General features: G+C 52.9%; 5 protein-coding genes across 5 annotated transcripts; 1 reads left to right on the top strand and 4 right to left on the bottom strand.

Annotated features, from left to right (window-relative positions):
• Positions 1-4,108: 4,108 nt before the first annotated feature.
• On the bottom strand, positions 4,109-4,872 carry PG997_006542 (uncharacterized protein; the record flags this gene model as incomplete). The annotated part of the gene is made up of 2 exons (XM_066810857.1): positions 4,109-4,220; positions 4,682-4,872. 2 exons carry the CDS (start codon positions 4,870-4,872, stop codon positions 4,109-4,111), a joined length of 303 nt encoding a protein of 100 aa, XP_066669780.1.
• Positions 4,873-6,612: 1,740 nt separating this feature from the next.
• Positions 6,613-7,026, bottom strand: PG997_006541 (uncharacterized protein; the record flags this gene model as incomplete). Its single annotated transcript, XM_066810856.1, has 1 exon — positions 6,613-7,026. The coding sequence occupies one exon, from the start codon at positions 7,024-7,026 to the stop codon at positions 6,613-6,615; it is 414 nt and encodes a 137-aa protein (XP_066669779.1).
• A 5,757-nt stretch (positions 7,027-12,783) lies between these two features.
• Positions 12,784-13,812, bottom strand: PG997_006540 (peptide alpha-N-acetyltransferase; the record flags this gene model as incomplete). The annotated part of the gene is made up of 5 exons (XM_066810855.1): positions 12,784-12,822; positions 12,866-12,877; positions 12,920-13,053; positions 13,114-13,308; positions 13,368-13,812. The coding sequence occupies 5 exons, from the start codon at positions 13,810-13,812 to the stop codon at positions 12,784-12,786; spliced, it is 825 nt and encodes a 274-aa protein (XP_066669778.1).
• Positions 13,813-17,409: 3,597 nt separating this feature from the next.
• Positions 17,410-18,834, bottom strand: PG997_006539 (uncharacterized protein; the record flags this gene model as incomplete). Its single annotated transcript, XM_066810854.1, has 3 exons — positions 17,410-18,001; positions 18,170-18,480; positions 18,556-18,834. The coding sequence occupies 3 exons, from the start codon at positions 18,832-18,834 to the stop codon at positions 17,410-17,412; spliced, it is 1,182 nt and encodes a 393-aa protein (XP_066669777.1).
• A 1,883-nt stretch (positions 18,835-20,717) lies between these two features.
• On the top strand, positions 20,718-21,191 carry PG997_006538 (uncharacterized protein; the record flags this gene model as incomplete). Its single annotated transcript, XM_066810853.1, has 1 exon — positions 20,718-21,191. One exon carries the CDS (start codon positions 20,718-20,720, stop codon positions 21,189-21,191), a length of 474 nt encoding a protein of 157 aa, XP_066669776.1.
• Between the last annotated feature and the right edge of the window lie 41 nt (positions 21,192-21,232).

The raw sequence follows: 21,232 nt of genomic DNA, 5'->3' as shown, positions 1-21,232 counted from the left end.
TTTGGGGTTTCTTGAGGAGTATATGGTTGGCGTTACCACAGTGCGATACCCCGGCTTCCATTTCTTGTAATATAAGATTATACAAACCTTTCTCAAACGTATATATAGTACCGGGCTGGCTGTGCGATAGTCATCTCAACACTGCCCAGTTCTCATATGAATTGACGCTCAAGTCGAGCAGTTAATACAACTCATACGGCATATACTTGTCTTCGTCTGTGACAAGAGTGCTTCTGACATGAGTGTACGCCACGCTCACGATTATTGGGTGGGATCCATGACGAGGGGCCGTATGATTGTTGACCACGAACCAACAATAGGAACTGTCGTAGTTCTAAGGAACATGGTGACATCCTATGCTATCAGTCAGCTTTTACTATCGGTATAGCGTGCTCAGTAATGGGGGCTGTTCGAGATATATCGAACCCTAATCGACTGGCAAAGCTCTAGAAAGACGATGCGGGGGCAGTCGCGTGAATGCATCGATCGAGATCCTGCGGACGGCAGACTGTAGGCACTAAAAATGATATGACAGAGATACGTTTCGACTCCTGAGAGCGCGAGTGCTTTTGTTGCCATGGCCATACATCCGCATCCCCCTTTTGGGGGCTAGGTTCGCACTTCAACCCCCAGAGCCGGTGAGTAATGCTTGGAATCCGGTTTCCAGCTGCTGCGAGCCAAAGCACCATCACCTCCGTCTGTAATGCAATGGTGATGGGTGCACCGGGATGCACATAGGACAACAAGGTTTTCACCTGTGTCTAAGAAGAAAAAAACAGAGTTTCGTCCGCGCAGAGAGTAGCCTTGATATTGCTTTTCCTCTGCCTTCGGGCCATCAGCGAAAACAGGGTTCACGAGAAAAGTGGCAAGGCACAAGACCAAAAGACGCGGCCACTCCGATTTGCAAGAAACCGGATCTGAGTGAACGACAGGCTCTGAACCACCCTCATGCTCTTCGACGTTCTGCGCGTAGGAAAGTATGCGTCCATTGCAGACGCACGCAGGTGAGCCGACAGGCTAAAGCTCCCGTTAAAACCAATCAGCATCCCGAGGGAAGGGTTCTCTCCCGTTGGTCTGGTGAAGCTGGGCATGCACAAGGACGCGATGACGTCTACCAGATGGATAGCTGCATGCCTTCGAGGGTGATATTTTTCCCGTACGTTCCCCGCGAGACCGTCTTGGTGCAGGCGGGCGTGCCCGACTGAATGGATTTGATAGCGGCAGCAAAAAGCAGCAGCTAAGCGAGCCAGCACGGGGTACATGCTCTCGATATGCAACGAAGCCCGCCGTCCCTCTGCCGTGCCCAGAGAAGAAGCAAACCGCGTGCCTCCCACGCGGGACTGCCGTTCTCACACCGGTTCGTATCGAGGGGCTTGGAACGCAGAGGAGACGACAGCAAAGGTCACTTCTAGCCCGCGCCGGTTCTTCTCAGCTAGAGTACCTCGGTGACCATCGTGTGGGGCGATGATGGGTGAAGGATACACAATCAAACTTTACAATTACTGTGCCATATGCTTGGTGTGTGTGTGGCTTTTTACTAATTTCCAATCCAGTCAGCTCTCGGGTTCTTTTAATAGCATACACACACACATACACTAAACAAGAAAGCACTTACTTAGGTGTACTTACTGCATGGTTCATATGCGTTGCTGTCTAACGTCCATTGAGCCGGCCGCTTTCGGATTTTGGCTGCCTTGGGTGCCCGGCGCCGCCACGTCCGATGAGCAACAGTCCCAATGCTCCAATATTGGCCCGCAGGCGTCGAAGAAGCAGGAGGAAAGTTGGAGAGACCTGATCTGGCGAAGCGTCGGGAATAAACAGCAAATAAACAGCAAGGCAAGGGGTATTGCCGGTTGACGTATTGAAAAAGTCTAATTGCCCCAAATCCCACTGCATTTTCTCCATGTAGATGGATGCAGATGGCAATATCGAATGTTACATCAAGAGGAGAGAAAGTGCCGATCCTGCATTCAATGCTGGAGCGGCGTGCTGTGCTGCGAGCCAAGTGGCCCAAAACCGAAATGCAATGTAGTGTGTGCGTGGTTGGCTGGAGCCGTGCCTTGCGTGCGAGTGCGTTGGAATTGAGGTGAGGGCTGCAACTGCAACTGCAGACTGCAACTGCGCTGCGCCGCGCGCGCTGTGGTGTGCTTTGGTGGTTAAGGTTCATGCAGAATACGGAAGTCGCTGATTGGTGGGGCTGACTGACGATTGATTCAATGAGGGAAAGGGTCCCATGTCGTCGCTAGTTTGGCTGCTAGTCGTCCCTACTGGTCCCTTGTCGTCCCTTGCCTGCTCGTCTGCTTGTCGTGCTGCTTGTCTTGTCGTCCCCCCTGTCCGCCTGCCCAGTTCTCCCCACCATCTCTCAGCCGCCAAGTGTTATAGCGCAAACTCAAAATCGACTTGCTATTACCAATTCCGGGCCCCCAATACGACCCTGGCTAAACGGCCTGGCGATGGCCCCCCTCGTCCCCAGCACCGAGCCACGGAAATCTGCAATTGTGCGAGGACAAAGTGGCCCAGCATCCTGGCCGCCGTACCGGCACGCGAGCAGGGTCAGGCTTGCCTGAAGTGACATTTACGGGCCACGGCGAGCCAAGGGCCAAAATAACAGCGCGATACTTCCTCATTTAGAGTTTTCGTGATCTACGAAAAGGGCCTTCCGATGATACAAAGGAAGGCCCTTCCGCATTGTCGGGCCAGATCCCGACAACTTGACGGGAGTTTCGAGGGTGGCTACCGAAAGGGAACCGCCGGGCGCCCAAAGTCTAAGGGCCACAGAACTCTTCCACGAGAATTCCACCCCGTTGCCTGCAAAGTACTACGTTACGTGTTCTGGTCTGATTGATACTTTTGGCATGGTCCTGCCTGGCAGCGTCCTCCTTTCGCAACGGCAGTGCAGCATCAATGTACCGCCGCGCGATATGCAACGGCCCATCGAAGTTCCTCCGGCCACAGTTGAGGTTCCTCCGGACGGGTCACTCCGGCAGGCAAGATCAGCACGACATGAGGCCGAGCATGCGAACTCACTCCCCGTCGCATGCGATATTGCAACCATGGAGCAAAGGAAGTATTTCGGGGTCTAAGATGGGGGCGGCGCCGCCAATGTACATGATCTCGATAAGGGATATATCCGGAGCAGGGGTGGTTTAGGTATGCAGAAAGCTCGTGATGGGCGGTAAATCCGAAAGCATTGTTTACGCCTACGACATTCGAGCCGTAGTAAACATCTAGGACACTGCAAGTGCTTACATCCTCAGCTAAAGCAAATGACAACTCTATAGTAATGCTAGTAACTACCTACCTGCCTACTTTACGTACGCACCTCAGCTGCAAGCCCACAAACGTTTTCTCGAACAGGAAAACAGGGTCTTTTGTTTCGGCTGGGGAAAAGCAGGGCAAGGAAAACACCCCACCACGAACTTTGACAGAGCATTTGCTAATCCCGACGTGGGGCCTCGATCCAGCTTGCAGATACTTTTACCCAAGAGCCAGGAAATTCTGCTTTTCCCTGCCGCCGCCAGATTGGATAAAAAAGAAAATAATCAAGAAAAAAAAGATTAAAATAAAACAAAAAAGTGAGCTGTCAAAGTATGATGGCATCGCCGAAAGTCCCATCCCAATCATTTGCTGACGCTTTAATTATGGAGGAAGGGGGCTTTATCACAGGCTCTCGCAATAATATCTATGTATCTGACAGGGGACTTTTGAGATTGCCCCATCTATATCCGAGTCTGCCACAGCCCTCGCGGCATGGATCGACCCCTGGCAGTTGAGCCTCGGCTTCTGCCAGGAACCTGAGCTGACCTGCCTGACCATGTCGTCGACTCCGCCGCCTTATTCGTGCGAGCTGACGAGTTTCGCGAAATCCGAGTCAAGCAGGTCGAAGTGTCGAACGGCACTTACCAAGGTTTTTTCAAGGCAGGGTTGCTCCGCGGGTCGGGCTGGTTGGGTGGGCGTGGGTCATGGCATGTAATGATTGTATGTATGAGGTAGCCAGATGGCCAGAGAGCCATGCATGCAAATCAATAATCGTCGGTGCCGAAAAGGGTCCTTTCCACGTTCTCGGAGCTCGCTCGGCCTCTGCTGCGTGCCCCCAAAAGAATAATAATCAGGTACACACAGTAAGCCGAAGCGGCGCAGTTCCGCGCGCGGCGTTGCGGAGGTTAAGGTTTGCTGCTTTGCCCACTCTCTCCTTGGCCATGCTGTCGATTCGTTTCGGTCTGGTCCATGGTGAGGTAAGAGCTTGGTTCACGGAGCAAAGGACCCAACCAGCCTGGCCCGCTGCTTTCGTGTCGCCCACTTCGAAAGGGGCAAGGTGTTCCTAAGGTTCACAGATAGGCCGGATTTGTTTCACGGGCAAATTGCCAGAGCCTATTAGCAATTGCTTGCAAATAAGATGGCGACTCAGAAGTCGCGCAGGGACGGCAGTTCCTGTTTCAACGAAGCGTAACATAGAAATCGAATGTGGTCGGAGCTGCCGGATTTGGCCCGGAGTTAAGCGCGCGGCTGTAGTGGTATCGCCACGAACACACAAACGAGATGCGAGATGTGTGAAAACAGCAAGAAGGAATTGGACGTGGCAATGATCGTTGCCAGACGTCAATGGCCCTTTTCTCTTCAATCACGCGCAGTCGTTATTGGTGTATGGCCATGGGCTTCCAATTATCAGACTTTTTCTTACCCGTCACCGACTGCCATAGGCTCTTCGCGTTGGGTATCATCGTCTCCGTTAGAGGCAGCTTTTAGTTTCGGCGTGACCTTCTGGCGGAAACCGTATTCGCCGGGCCGCTGAAGCATGCGATGCGCGGAGAGTGGCATATCCGCAAAGGCAATTTGATTAAGGCCACTCTCATGCAGACACACTTTTGGCATGATCTTGTTTGCGTTCAATCAAGCGACAATGTGATGTGGCAGTGGTACGTACTATATGCGCCACTCACCACTGCTTGATTCCTCTTTCTAGCTGGATATGGTTCACGTTGATTTTTCAAGCATATGTCATTTTCAAGTAACAGTATAAGTGATTTTCATTCGTTACTATAACGGGGTATATTTGCCGATCGACAGGCAGAAATAACGCTTTCTATAGATGTGGGTGCGCATTTTCGCTGAAGCCAATAATGAGATGGGAAAAAAGCCAAGGCCGGATCTGGTAAGCCACATGTAGATAACCCAATCTGGTACCTTTCGCATTCTAGGAAAGGTGAGAAAATAGAAACAGGTTCTACGTCATTGCACCCGGCGACCCGAATCAATGCCAATCTGGATTGGTCGCTGCAGTGAACTCTTGTCGGACTGCGAAAAGCCCTGGAAGATTTGACGTCAGGTTGCTGTGGGATTTGCGCCGATATCCTGTTGGAATTGTGGGTGGTGACGAATCAGGTCGGGAGTTGTCCAAGTGCTTGGGCAGTTCCGTCCCTTAGCCGCAGCCAGAATATCCCGGATTCCATCTGACTGCAGCCGCCGCGTCCAGAACGGGAATAAACCCATCGCCGTTCCTCAGGATCGACTTCTATCCAGCCAGCCTTGTGGACCCGGGCGTTCATACAGCACAGATGTAGGAGTGGGCGTGTCCAATGCCTGTCGCCTTGCTCCAAGAGAGGCGGCGGCTGGTTGATGTTCATGAGATCGTAATGTGAGGAGAAGGAAAAAACAAAACCAAAGACCAGCCCAACTGCGAAAACCAAGAACCAGTCCCAGTCTGACGACTGCTAATCGGTGGCCAACGTGCAGCTCGCAGGAACGCCAGTAAAAGCAAAACGCCATTGAATGTATTCCAAACGCCCGAAAATGCAGTGCAGCAGTGTACTTCCAACCAGGTGTACAATGTACGTACACAGGCAGCCATGCGGAGAGGAGAAGGCGGGAAAGAGGGAGACAGGCCACTGGGCTCGTGGCTGGCCAGGTTGCAAAACGCGCCAGGAGACAATGGTCCGGTCGGCAGATAGGAATTGTTTGGGCGGATGGCCCTAATTTTCCCACCATAAGTTGATCATGCCTGAAGATTGCGATGGGAACATGAACGATTTGGGCGGTGGGGACCAGAAGCGGATCGCGCCAAGATTGAAGGGTCCCTTGCTCCCTTGCAGACTGATTATTCCCGGATGCTGCTGAGGTGCGTCCGCCGCAAATCGAATGGTGGGGTTGTAGAATCCCATGCCCATTGGGGGCCCGTATGGAACCATCGCGGTTCCATCCATCGGGATTTGTCCACCCTTCGGGATTTGCATCGCTTCAGCTTTCCCGTGTAACAGAAGGCCTGCGATAATGAATCCTGCAATTGCTGCATTGTTGCTTGTTGTCGGGAATGGCGACTATTGCCTGTTGATGTCTGGTGCTGTTGCCGGCATGGACGACATGGACGAAGGTCTCATTCTGCTGGTGTAAAAGCTACGGGTGTGGTGTGTGTATGTGTGTGTGTGTGTGTGTGTGTGCCGAAAAGTATTGGGCGTATTGTAGGTATGCAAGTAAAGTTGTAGGTAGGCATGCCGGCATTGCATCGCAGGTCTGCCGAAGATCCCCACTGTGGACTAAATATCGCCCGCCTCCAAAACATGCCGAAGGCCGACCACTGGAGAAGAAGTAAAACAAGAGGCGGAATCGCCACTCCGTCTAAGGCCCGGTGGTGTTGTCCCAGTAGCGCTTCCGTGCGGCGATGGCCACCTTGTTGCCTGTGAAGCGGTACTGGAAGAAGTTGAACACGGCGAACTCGTCCCGCGACATCACGTAGCTGTCGGGTTGCGCCTGCACCTTGTTCCAGATCTGGACCAGGGCGTTCTCCAGGATGCTGCTGACGACGGGGTCCTTGGCGCCATCGGGGCTCTCGCGCGCGATCTCAAGAGCCTGTGCCACCTCGTTGTTCTCCGCCGACGACGAGACCACCGCCGGGGCCGTTGAGTCCTGGTATTGTGAAGACATGTTGATGAGCTGAAGGATGGTGGAGGACTCAGAGGGCGGCGTGGGCATCCGGTAGTTCACGTAGTAGTGAGAGTGCGACTCCTGAGGGTTGACGAGCAGCATGGTCATTGGGAAGGTAGGTATATGGTATATAAGATGCGGGAATGCGAGGCGAATTCTTGGCTTCTGGGGGGGGCTGTTGAGCAGAAAAAACGGTAATGCCGAACCAGTGTTTGCTTTGCTGCGGAGGCGAATAGTTGTATGTAGGTAGATGTCCTACGGTCTGGGGGTTTTCAAGGAAATAAGTAGTAGTACAGAGGCGTCTTGCTGCGCTGCTGTCTGAAGGGATAGATCTCGATTAGGAAACCAATGCAGTTGCTCAATAGTTGTAGTAGTACGGTAAGTCTGGACTTGGGTGAATCTAGGCCGTGATGTGCAGAGGGATCAGCTCGCCCTTTAATAGCAACCTGGCCTGGTCTGGTTGGTATAGTAGTACTGCCTACGCAGCTACGACATGCAATGCGAATGCCATCGGCTAAGGGCGACCAGGGACAGGGGCGGAGGTATGATCCGATTCACACGCGAACTCTCTGACCCTAAACTGCGTGTTACAGCAATAGCAGGTACCTTTGGTATTTTTTTCTTCTTTCTTTCTTTTCCTTCGTTCCACGACACACTATGTGTAGTACTTTGCCCACATAATGATCAGCTTCAAAGTGTGTATTGTGGTCCCCCTGTAGGGAACAGCCCCCCCATGAAAATGGGCCTGCAAGTCAGTCAAGGTCAAGGGGGAGGGAGGATTAAACTCGCGGAGCTCTTACCTGATTCGTATAGGTAGAAAGTATGTATGCGCTCCCAGCCGGCAGGCTGTAAGGGTCCACTCAATGTTGATAGATGGGCGATGGCCAGCGAGGCCCAGAGGCAGAGGTAGAGGCAGAGGCGTGGAAGTACCTTGGCCCATGTACCTACTCTTTCGTCTGTGTCTTCGCCCACCCCACCACCATGGATCCTGAACGACCGACATTGACATTGAGGAGGTGGAAGACAGACCAAGACCAACCAACCGCCAAAAAAGAACCCACCTTGGCCTAGGTAGGAAAGCCCAGCCTTATTTACTGCTGTCTGGATTGGAAAGCAACCCGCCTTCTGGTCTACCGGTTTGTTATTAGTTATCCTGCTCGGAGCATTACACCTGGCTTGCAAGTTGCGTAGTCCATCCAGCCAACCCAACCCCGACCCAGGTCAGCTAAGTTGTTGTGCGTGACCTGAGTAGAAAGGAAAAGAGCAACGTCATGCAGCGCACAAGTCCACGGACCGGCGAGAGTGCTGTCAGTCAGTTAGCCCACCGGCCCTGACAGCGATACTTCGGATTAGCCACGAGGACTGTCTGTTCGCCCAGGAATTAAGCAACTCCATCCCTTGCACCACGTTTTTGCAGAACTCTGGATTGCTTTCATCTGAGCTTCTCCCAAGAGCGAGCAAGAGTCGAAACCGCTCTGGACTCTGCGCGGCGCTTGGCGTCGCTGAGCCAAAAGTCATGATAGCCAGCAGCTGGTCCCCTCGGGCCCTCCCCCCCTGGCAGGCCGTGGTCATCCGCCCAGCCAAGCTGAGAAAACAAAAACGCCGCCACGCTGCCCATCCCCCTAGTCATCTCTTGGCTCTAGAGTGACCGGCGCGGGAACCTTACTTCAGGGGACCATCTTTATTTTAATCCGACCAAGTCCCATCCAACAGGTAGAAGACAGGCAGACAAGCGCCCTGCACGCCCTCTCAGTTGGGCAGGCACGCCAACGATGCGACTAGTAGGCGCGACGCTATCGGTATTAGCTACTACCTTGAAGACTAATGCATCGAACAGGGTCGTGTTACCAGCGAGAGGAAAAAGAGTTCGGCGCTGAGTTTCGACTAGACAGACAGCCTAACCACCACGTCATGGTAGTTTCGTCTCGTACGGAAACTCTTTTCTGACATATTGCTTGCAAAGCAAAGCAAAGCAAAGCAAAGCAAAGAAAAGCAAGCAAGTAGGCAATTAGAGTGCAAAGGCCCCGACGACAAAGCAAATATTGTGTTACGGCTCGGGTCGGGTAGACAAGGCTGGTAGGCTGGCAGGTTGTCAGGTAGGTTGTCTCCTTGTCCGTCCCCCTCCCTTCGCAGCACGCAGACTGGCAGACTGGTACCAACGCAGCCCATACCACTGAAGCTTAATACATAACCTTAGCTGCCATCGGGAGGTACATGCAGACGGGTACTGCAGGCTGGCGGAAGTACATACACACATAGATCAAGCACAGGTCCAGTGACGGAAGTTTGAAGGGCCTCGCTCCCGGGTTTACGTCACGGTTAGACTGGAACCCGGCACGTTGCGGTATGGGTAGGAAGTAAACCAGGCCAGCGGCTCGTTGAGTTTTCGATGTTCCAAACCCGTGGATACGGTCACAACCTTCGTCGCGGGTGGGGCCAGCCTACATACCAAGTTGGGTACTTGGCTATAGTCTTGCCCACCATTTGCTGCCATTATTGGCTGGAATCCCACGAGTCAGTTCAGAGTTCGATTGTATGTTAGTCAAACCCGTCCACTGCGTCCAGAGGCCTTCACCGCCGCGCAAGGCCCTTTTCTTCGACTTCTAGCGCCACGACGAGACAGGCACTGGTTTTCTTCCTCTGCAACTAGGGCGCCGAGTTCCGGTTATCGAGAGCCTAGAAACTCGCCGAGAAAAAGACATCACGTGGCGCAATTAGCGCACGAAGTGAGCATACATCATCTATGGAACGACCACTGCGCTTCGTTGTCTTGTCACGATAATTCCAGTCGGCGCGCTCGATCTAGGACGGACTGCGCGCATCGGGGAGTACCTCCCGTGGACCGACCGGTCAGCCATAAGCTCTGGGACGGGTTTCCATTGACGTGGCTTGGGTTTGAATCGATGCGACTCTGGAGCCAAATATAAAGAAAAAAGCAAATCAGGTAGGCTGGAATCCAAGCCGAAAGACATCAGGACGCCAAGGTTGGCGCGACGGTTCAGGCTTGGTTGGCTCCGACGGCGTCGATGACAGCGTCTCGGCTTATTTTTTTATATTTTAATTTTTTAAAACCCTCCCCGTCCCATAGCGTTCTTTGTGCTTGCTGTGCTGCTCAGCCTCCCAGCGAGCTGGCCTCTCATTCCAAAGTATGTCGAGACGGCGCGGCCGGAATAAGGAATTATGTCAAGACCTAGTAACGGCGGCCTGCAATTGATGTCAATTGGACGCACTTGGACACGTTTAAGCTGTTTCAGGATAAGATTACGAGCTATAAACTTCTCCTCAGAGACACATCCGGGGCTTGATCACGCCTTGACGCTATATATAATTTCATGCCTGGTAGCAGTATAGCAGCAGTTACCATTCACGCGCGAAGCATCGAGCCGGGAGGAACTCTGCAGCCTCTAAATAACTTGGCCCGGTTCGGGTTCGGAGGGAATGGCGGGGGGGAAGATGGTAGCCAGCCCATTCATTGCCAACCAGTCCGAGTGCAATGTGCATGCCACTACGTCACATTCGTCCAAGGAGAGGCGTGCAACTTATTCAAGTGTTTAATCTTAAATATCCCCCTCGACTGTTGGAGCCGGGCCAAGATAAGCGCCCATGAGGAGGGATTCACCAACGCCAAACCAACCCGACTTCTTTCTTCTAGCTGACGATTTTTAGGACTGGCCACTAAGCAATCGGCCATTCCATTCTGAGTTCACTGTCAAAACCTTATTGAAATTGTGGCTTCCACATGGTGCATTGCTGCGGCATGTTAGTACGCACATTACATTACATTACATGCACACGCACCGCTGTTCCGCGATCGCTCGTACGTACGTACGTACGACGCTGCCGCCTTCTTAGTCGGGAGGGGGTTAGAACTTAGGCGAGGGGACGGATTTACCGGACGGTGGGAAACTTGGGAAGAGGTCCCGTAACTGAGCCAGCGTTGTGGTAGAAACGCTAGAAGCCTGCCTAGCAGTGATGAGATTCCTTCTAGCGACTATCGATGACTCGTTCATGACCTGAACACTGCTGGGATCTACCGTGTTCCAACGGCTGACCTTTTGAGGCCGCCTTATTCATTTTCGTCAAATGATGCATCGCTCCATCTCTAGAAGGGGAGAGGGGAATGAGGGATCGGGATTGGATGCGCGGAATGACTACCTGTAACATATCGAAATCACCAACCACAAACTCTATTCCATAACGAGCTCCTTTGCCAATAATGAGTGGCACGATGGCTATAACAGGTAGGTGCTGTGCGTTTGCTAGTCAAGACATGATGATCTTCTTTTCCCTAGATCTCGCCGTTGTCTCGAATACACCGCCCTCTGCTGCCTCGTTGCTTAGCGAGAGCTGACATAGCAAAGAAAACAAGAACCCAAACATTACATGTAACTCCCGGGGGCGGCCATGCCTCACATCGTGCCGTAGGGGCGGCCACAAAGTTCACGAGGATCCCAGTTCGGTGTTTTGCCCGTAGGTAAAGTTGTTTGGCCAAGAGGCTGGCTAGGAACCGGAACGCTGGGTTACCTACATGCTAGCTGGATCCTGTGACGAGCGAGTTGCATGCTAAGCACTTCCAATGACGGCAGCGGCATCTTGCATGAATCCGGTTAGCGAATGGGATATATCCTTCTGGATCTGGAGATCGAATTATGATATGCCGATGATGGGGTCTCCTCCTCCCCTCCCCACCTGACCGGATTGAAGACTGAAGCTGCCAGGCGATCTGCCCGATGTGGAAACACCTCCGATGGCTGGCCCGGCCGTGGTGGAGAAGGATCGCACATGGGAAGGGCCCCCTCCCCTCCCGAGAATCCCCCTGGCACCTGGGACGTAGATGCGCAACGCCTAAATGCAACCGATGCTGAACCCGGCGCGCTGGTGTCTCGTGTGCTCTTTAGGGGGCATGCCCGTAAATGCCTGCCTGTTATAGCATTACATATGCATAGTGGTACTTGCGCGTCGATCAAAGCAGCCCATCCGAACCGCTCGCTGTCACACACACCCCATCACGTCTGGGATATACGACTCTATAGCTACTAGTAGCAACCCAACGACAACCAAACGGGAGGGAGAGGCTGACTGTAATGCGCAGCCCAGCCTCTTGCCGGTCCTGAAACAATCCTGCTCCGAGGAATGGTGGCACGTAGGTTTAGTTAGCCCGATGTTGAACCGCGGAGGGCGTTCTCGCCTCCCTCTCCTCGAAAATCCGCAAATCCGGGCGAGGCGGGCAGTTTCGATGGGTGCGGCAAGCGGGATGAAGGGGATATCTTGGCATCTTCTTCCCATGCCTTCAGGCCCCTTTGCCTTGACTCCTTGAGATGCCGATTTATCCAGAGTAGCACCACGATAAACCGCTACAGAGGGCACCGCTAAGAAGTTAGCAAGCATTCGTTACCTTCCATCCTTCTAGTCTACGGTAGATTATTGGTGTTGGCGTTGGCGTTGGAACAATTCGATGGCACGAGCAGCAGCAGCAGCAGCCCTCTTTTCCCCCTTCTTCTGGCGTGCTTCTAGCGTGCCTGGCGATGGCTGTCTCCATCCAGACTCCAGACAGACGACGTGCAGTGGATGTAGGCTAGACCGATAGCCTGTATCAGCTCGGGATCGACGCAGGGGTCATCGCTGCATGCAGCACGTTGCACTGAACACCAGCCAAGCACGGCCACCGGGGTTATACCTCCGACAATTCATCCAGATCCCTCTGCGATGAACCACGATGCAGTTATTCGAGTTTAGAGCAAATAGAGGTACCTGCTGACTGATTCCATTGTGGGGTTCGATATAGTGTTGCATTAGTCTACAAGTGTGCATAATTTATCTGCAGGAGCAGGATGCTCTAAAGGGGAGTAGAAATCCGTCATACAACTACAAACGGCGGGACGCTCCTTGGATGGCACCGAAACTCTAAACACCGCAGAGAGGTAACCTCCGTCCTGATACATCTTACATTTTGAGGGGCCTGGATATTCCAGAGGCGCAGTTATTTCTTAGTTTTGCTCACCCTTTTGCCGATATTCCATCCCCAAGATCGGAGGACCTTGACGACCTTGGGTGTGACCGCCGCCGTCAGAGGAACTCGGATGAAGATAAAACTCTTGTGAATAGCATAGGCAAGTGCCAGTTGCGTACCAAGACCTGGAGTGAAATATTTGGTTAGCGATATCCCTCCACCCATTCCACGTTTGTCGGACTTACTGGCTTCCGCCTTGTTACGGGCATCGGCTTCCTCCACACCCCAAGTCGCCATCTCGACGTGCTCATTGATGTCGTCGTTCCCAAACTTTTCTTTCTCGGCGTTCTTCATAGACTGTCGGTAATCATGCCACCAGGTCTTCACGCCCTCGGGTATCACCTTCTTAGCATTCGAAACGACGTAATGCTCCAGAGCGCCTGTGTGAACCGTTAGCATGCACCCCGCACATTTGCTTGATGCCTTTTGTTTAATATACCTATTCTGTCCGTCCCGACTACCCGAACCAGCAAGAAGCAAAAGGGAAAGTCAAGGATGCTCATTGCTAAATATACACCCACGGCGGACCAGCCGTATTCCCTCGACAGCTTCTTCAGGCGAGCACTCAAGCCCTGGGGCTCATTGGCGTTTGCATTCTTGCCATTTGTTCCTTTAGGGGCCGTCTTGGGACCGCGAAGCTTCAATGTGCGATGAAAGTCGCGGCGCGGCGCTCGCAGTATGGTCTGTCTGGATCGGAGAGCTTGGCTGGGCAATTTCGGTCGTGCGGAGAAGTTCGTCCGAGATGCCTGTATCGCGGACTGTGATGCTTCACTGAAGTTTCGTACCCATAGTGCCCTCCCCGATATCTGCGCTGCCGCGCGCGAAGTCGGAGCCCCCGCGGGGCCGAAGAGGGTCAAACAGTGACGTAGTGTAGTTCGCAGCATGGTGTGCGGTTCGGGGCAGTTGACCAGGCAATCGTTGGGGTACTCGTCAAGCACAGAAGCCACGTCGGTCGCCCTTCAGCAGCGAGTTTGCGAGGAATTGGAAGTGGCGTGGTGTTCGGGTTCGGTTCCGCACCGGAGCTTCCGGCCTGTGGGTGGCTTTCCAGTAGACTCGAACAAGAGGCGCAGTCGGCACACGTCGTTGTATCGCAAGAGCACAGATAATTGGATGGCTAATCAAGGTCGGGAGGGACGGCGGTCTTGGTGATGATTACGGGCTTTCGTCATGGTGAGCTTGTCCATGACACCTAAAAATACACTTCTACGGGCGGGCAAAAAAGCTAAAGCAAAAATTCCGGCGTACAGTAGCAGGTGAAGCTTTTAGTGGAGCCTCACGGGTGATGCGACAATCGAAAGGGCATGGCGAACTGCTAAGAGAAGAGGAGAAAAGCACCGCCCACAGGTTCTGGCCCGTGGGTGGCTTTGCAGTGGCTTTACTTGGTGACTTGCAGCTTTACAGCGCCAGCTGAGGCCTGCCAGGCGCGCCAGGCCTGCCAGCTGCTGCCAGTTCGCCCTAAAGTCCTCTACAGCGGGCAGTCAAGCTTCGGACTCGGGAACGAACAGCGCCCAAAGCAACAGCATGCAGGTGTAAGCTGGAAATCAGAAAGAAACACATGATCTCTCTATCTACCCCCCATCCAGAATCTCTTTTTCTGGAGAAAAAGTATTCGATGACCATCAACTACTTCCTTCGTTCCATCTGGCTTGATCTTCCATTGCACATGAACATGAGATCCAATGGTCGTATGACTAGAACGCCACCTACTGTAAGTCGCAAGCAGTGGGTATGGCCCTGGAGTTATTGTACGATGCCATGTTGAGATACGGACTGAAGTCTCCGGAGTTCTCCCTTGCATGAGCACAGGCAGACACTTCATGTTACTTGTACATGGTTATTTTCAGATTTCACTATTGATCACAGCCATGTCGCCGCTGTGCATAGCGGCGTACAAGGTAGGAATGATGTGGTGATATGGTCTATCCCCCGTGTCTCTTCCACATGAAGAGCGGCAGCCTACCGGAAGCATTGATCCCTCGCCTGAGATGGCGCGATAATCGATAGAGACCCACAAGATCGAGCTCGACAAGCAGCGGATGCAGACAGCCTTACTCACAGCACAAGTCTCTGGGCATCATAATTGAGTCATGAGGCTTCCGTCGGCTGGACCCCGATGGTGCTACACACGTGGTCCATCTTACCAGCTGCCCTACTGGGAACCTGCTGTAGCCTGCAGGGCACTTGGCTGGGTCGAACCAGGGGCCTCGCTGTCACTCGGAAGAAACGAGGTTCTAGCGGCCTTCTAGAAGCCTTGACTCGCATCATCCCATTATGGGGTTCCCATCGGACGAATGTTGCCGCGAGTCATTGCTTCCTCTGGCTCTTATCAAGTGCTGGTTTCGAAACGGATCCATGGCAAATACACCAACACCGTTGTGTCCAGCTGGCCGGAAAAGGAGAACTCTGTGCTAATAGGTACTGGCTGACGCTCTGCAGAGCTACTTTGGGCGGGTGAATGTGCATACCTGGTTGCTGTGGCAGGCATTCGCATCTCGGGCATCTCATCCTTCCCGAGGCAGTAGCACCCATTGTGCCTTGCAGGGGATTTGGCTGACGACAATTGCTACCCTGCGATAATCAAGGCCGCAGCAAGTGCAACCATCGAATGTTACGGGCCGCTAGGAGATCTGGCAACGGATGCATGACGGGATCTCGTCATTGCAGCCGCTAGGAGGATACAAATCGGCGGCATCAAGGTTCAAACCTAGAAGCCTTCTAGAAACATTCAGCGACGGGGCACCCCTGCGCTCGCCACGCAAGCGGCGGGCCAGCTCTACCTGTATCCGCATATTCCGCCTATATACGTACTACCTCGCCGTAGTATCTTTTGCTTCAACCATCGGAGCTCGACCGATGCCACAAGGTTTGGTCCGTGGTGGGTTCGATATTGGACAGGTTGATCTACGGTAGAAGACGCCCGGGGGGGCCGGTTGCGCGTGATGGTGTATGACATCGACCACGGCATAAACGAAAAAAAAGAAAGAAAAATCTCGTCCGGAGACTCATTAAGGTTAAGTTGGATCTGCTACGCTACGATGAACATCAATATGCCCAGAACGCTCTATCCTCTAGGTGGGATGAACGGCTATGGCCACCGCATAAATTGAAACTCGTACGATGTTGGCATTTTCTATGCCAGGTTTGAAGAAAAAAGTGCCCTTGATTCGTGCAACTTCCAAGACAAAAGTCAATTCGTGTCGTGGTATTGGTAGGTAAGTCACTGCTTACAGTACCTTTCGCCTGATATCCGCCTGAATAGCAGCATAGTGTGAGATGAAGAAGAACAAGGGGAAGGAGAAGGGGGGAATAGTGTCAGCGTTGTCATCTTTATCTTTTTCACACGTTTTCATAACCCTATCATGTGTCATACGAACTTAACCTGAACTCTTTGCTGTTGCACATACTGTAGCGCCATGTTGCTATCAAGTGCGGTTGCTAATCCAGGTTGAAGGTCTTGTTCTTGTTCTTTAAACGGGAAGAGATCTAGACTCGTCCCTCAGTCTGCCTCATCGCCGGGGTATTGTTATCTTGAACATGATATGTCGCAGGGAACCCAACATGGACATGCCCATCCATGTTACAGCAGCCAGCCAAGCCCCTGTTCGTTTCTTAGCCAGCATACCCTCAACAATGCCCTCCACCCGCTAGCAGACGTTGTTTCTATCGGATCCCGGGTTTTTGTCGGATGTGGGCGGCCTCGGTAGGCGTGCCTCGTCGGATAAAGTAAGATATGCTACGAGTTTGACGTTTTGCATTCAAGGATAGTCATTCGTCCTGCCCGCCACGATGTCGCCGGTTACCTCATTCATGCTACCATCATGGAACTGGATGCCGAAAGCAAGACACATCAAGAACAAACTCTAAATCGACGCTCTCTCCTGTTTGTCTTCATTACGATCTACGGGACCAATGCAGGACTGACTCCCTCGAGTGGGTAGTCACGCAACTGTAAAAGAAGACCTGCGCTCCTGAAACAGCAAGTAACGCTTGCCCACGCATTCCAACTTGATGCCATGGTAGAGCACAACTTCTTGGGCGGCCGGGTAAGAGCTTACCCTGAATGACATGAAGTTGCTCCTGGGCCAAACTCTTTCGGTGTCATGCACAAAATGCATACCTATACTTTTCCCCAAGAGCCTTACTGATACCGGGACATTGGAACTCGCCCGTGGAACACGGCCATGTGGCCGCGACGTAGGGTTCGAAACGTGCCCCGAATCTAAAGACCGTAACTCTTCAAGAAAGCATCTACACCGTGAAGGATACCGTGGAACATCAAGCCATGGTTCAAAACACGCCGTTCTCTGGGCGATATAGTGTCAAAGCGTAGGAGTCTGTCGTGGGCAGTCAAAGCGACGGATGATTTTCTCCACCGACAGCTCTGCTGCTCCGGAGGGGAACAAACAAACACTCTTTCGGCATTACTACCTGCAACTACCACCTATCACCATTGTATGTGCCGACTTCTACTGTACCTGACTTTAGACTTTTCTCTTGGGAGCCGCCCAGCCCGGCAGCGTCTCCCCCACCTGGGCCTGCCAGTTCGGGTCGGCCTTCCAAAGCTGGCACTGCCTCTGCACGCCCTCGACGAGCATCTGGGCGTCGGGCCGGTTCGACGGCTCCCGCGCGCCCGCCCAGTCGATGACACGCGCCAGGTAGTCCGAGTAGACGCCGCGGGCGCTGATGTCGAGGCGGGCGGGCCGCGCCGCGCGCCCGAGCGCCTCGGCGCTCCGCAGCGGCAGGCACTTCGGGTCGATGTGCGGGAAGAGTGATCGTTCACACATGCAGTACATGAGCAGCGCGATGGCGAAGATGTCCGACAGCGCCGTGTGCGGGCTCCTTTGTTGTGTCTGGCTCTGGAGGGGCGTCGGCTTCGGGTTGAAGCACAGCTCCGGCGCGTGGTATTCGGGCGTGCCGGCGCAGAGGTAGGGGCCCGCCTTGTTGGACCCCGCGGTCGTGGCGTCCTCGTAGCAGGCTATGCCGAAGTCAGAGAGGAGGACGTAGGGAGGCTTCGGCGAGTTGGGGGTGTCGCGAGAGCGTAGGAAGATATCTGCCTCTGGTATCAACAAGGGTCTAGTTCGTGAGCTTTTCGGGTTTCCGGGGGCGTGTATCGATCTCTACTTGGAGAGATTCTTATTCACTTACTAGAAAACTGCTGTTAGTCTAATTCTTCCCGTGATCTTCCCTGATGTTCTCCGTAGATAGTAGAATCGAGAGTTGACCAAAGTTGAGGACACTTACCTGTCGGGTTTTATATCACGGTGTATGATGGGCTTCCATTTTTGGGGGTCGTTCTTCTGCAGTTCCACGGATATGAAACTCTGGCCGGTGTTGAGAAAGTATAGAGCATCCGACAACCCCAGAAGCGCATGCCAAATGAAGCTCTCCGGGATGAACATATTTTGGTTCTTATTCTTTTCTGCATTGTATATCTGTACCATGTCTCTCAACGAGCCTCGGTCGCAGTATTCCATGTAGGCAGCGGCCTCGTACGGGGCCTTCACGTTAACATAGGCATCGACGTATTGGACAATACTCGAATGCATCAGTCGCTAGGCAAAGTACGTCAGAAATGCCAAATGATGGAAAGCAGCGTCGAGTTTTCAATACATATGTCATATACGTACCCTCATATAGCCGATTTCATCGCGGAAGAGTTTGATTAAGGCGCTGTTGTTGCTTCGGTAGCATTTCTGGACGTAAATCTGGCGGGTCTTCTTTTCTCGCACGATGTAGACGCCGGCGTTCATCCCGCCCAGGTTGCCTGAGCCGTCATCGATGGTCTTGACTCTCTCGTAGAGATGGTCCAGGGGCTTGCTGGATATGGGCAATCGCTCAAGCCGACCCATGCCACTCTTTCGAACAGCCACCGAGCCCGGCGGCGGCTTGGACGATGTGCCGGACATTGTCGTTCAATCTTCCCATGGATGCCGGAGATCAATCTGAGGTTCTCTGAACCTTTTGATAAATGTCGCGGCCTCGGTCGTTACTCTATCAATGAGTAGATAGTCGATGTCTAGTAGTCTTCAATTTCGCGAAGGGAGCGGTATATTGCTAGTTGCTGAGAACAGTAGTCTGGGCTAGAAGGGCAGAGTCGAGTATGTACCCATAAGAGCCTCCTTTTCTCTTATTATTATATCTTGTCAGTTTTGGTTTCTGATTATTATTTGTGGCTGAACTTCGACTTCCAATTCAAGGCTATTCAAGAAGCAGAGATACTTGATCGTTTTCAGTATTCCGAAAGCCTGGCTGGACAAATCATCAAAGTATTTGACTCACTGTATGGGAATGCAGGTAGCCACTTGAGTTATTCTGACACGAAATGCTGCTGCCCGAATAGACGACAGAGCAGATTAGTTCAACTGCTCAGCAGTACTTCTGGAAAGGGCACTGGCAACCCGCTGAGTAGAGATGCATCTGATCAGCCTCAACAAGTATCGTAGTGGCTAGAAACGGGTGCATGGTCTCCACGTATCATTCAACGGATCATCATGCTTCGCGCCTGTCTTCAGCGAGGCCATACGCGTTCTGATGACTGACGCTGTCACAGAAGCATCTTTTCGCACCCACCAGGCTACAGGTTCTGCAAGAAACCCGGAGAAGCTTCAACCTTGACAAGTCTAGACCATGGGTACGCTCTGGCTCTTTGTTAATGATCTCCTTTAAATGTGCCCGACAGTGAGCAGTTGTCGCAGCTCGAGTTCATTCTTGTTTCCGAAAACAAGAACCTGACGGCGATAAGGGGCAGTGAATGCACCAAGGAAATCACGCTGGCCCACCGTCTCGGAGTGGTTCACATCACCTGTTTCGCCCGGTCATAGTCAGCCACAAGTGATGTCTTCATCCACATTGAGCTCAATTACCTTTAAGGTCTCGTTCGGAGAAGATGGTATTGAGACGATAGTCCTGAGAGTCTTGTTAAGTTGATATCATGCCCTTGAGAACAATGTCGACGCCTCCGAGTCTGGCTGCACAAGTATGTCAGAAATGACCAAACACTCGGACGACGGCGACGTCATGCTTACTAGCAAATGCCTGACAGTTGTCTCGTTTCCGCATACCCGAAACATATGGTAAACGTCACGACCGATCCATCGTCTTCGCAGAATTGCTGAGCCGAAAGGAGAACCCCCTTTTCGCCCCCGTCCATGCTTCAGGGGCGGGTGCGGTAGATGGGAAAAGACAGACGGGGAAGAGGCCACCGGTTTGGCGATCTTTCACGGCTACTGCAACCGAACATGGAGAAACTCCTCATATTCCCAATGACAAGCAGATTTGCGTTCTACCAGCGAGATCCCCCATCCTGTCCAGGACCCCTATCGGCAGCACTGCGTATAGCCGAAAATTTGCGTAGGGGCGATAAATTTCGTTAAGGAAGAGACAATTGGCGAGCTCACACATTTTAGGAGAGGAAGTTTGATTCTAGGAGCCAGCAAGTCTGGGTACAATGGTACCTAGCCGGCGACTCACCGCGCACATAACCACAAGCTCCTGAGGCATGATACCTAATCGCCCGGGGCGACGGCAACCTTTGCGAACTTTTCCCGTTGATGCAAGCGAAACCCACGATTACAATTTCCTTTTAGGCGAGCGCGACATCCTATCTCCTTGAAACCCCGAGCACAACCACAACCATGATTGTCAAGCCCAACAACGCCGAGGGCAGTGCCACTGTCACCCGCAACCACCGGTCCGACTCGGAGGAAGAGGCCGAAGACCCCTTTACTTAGACAAGAAGTATCATTCCATTCTTCGAGGAGGCAGGCCTGAGAAGCCGACTCTCAAGGCCATGGACGGATCCGCACCCATCCCTCTCTTACATTTGGACGAAACCCGCCTGGCCCGGAGGTACCCCCGTCTCTTCGGCAACGAGAACATCCCCAGCAACGATTATGAGGACTTTGGTTCATTCTCCGATGACAATGGATTCTCTTCTGGTCATGGCAAGATCATCACTCCTTCTTCGAGCACCACTGGCTATCCCTCAGACGGATCTATCCTCGTGGCTGCCGGAGACAAGTCCTTCGCCAAGTTGCTCGCACAGATCCCCGGCAAGGAGTTGGGCCGGGTCGAGAGATGGCTAGGAATCATCTCGACCACTGACCAAGAGGAGCCCGGAGACTTCGATGGCTCTGTTTCAGATTACGAGCATTCTGTCAGCGAAACACCTTCCACGCCTCGGTCGCTTAGCATGTCGGCACGCCAGCTGTTGGATGAGTGGCACGCCGAGCTCGATGGCAAAGGTAAAATCACCCCTTTCTGACGTTCCCATTGCGCATACTAACAGTAAGATAGACACGACGC

This window comes from Apiospora hydei, assembly GCF_038363865.1.
Source record: "Apiospora hydei strain CBS 114990 chromosome Unknown utg000005l_segment0_segment0, whole genome shotgun sequence".
NCBI classification, from domain to species: Eukaryota; Fungi; Ascomycota; class Sordariomycetes; order Amphisphaeriales; family Apiosporaceae; genus Apiospora; species Apiospora hydei.
The sequence above is the reverse complement of the archived record's forward strand: the minus strand, read 5'-3'. Positions and strand labels throughout refer to the sequence as shown.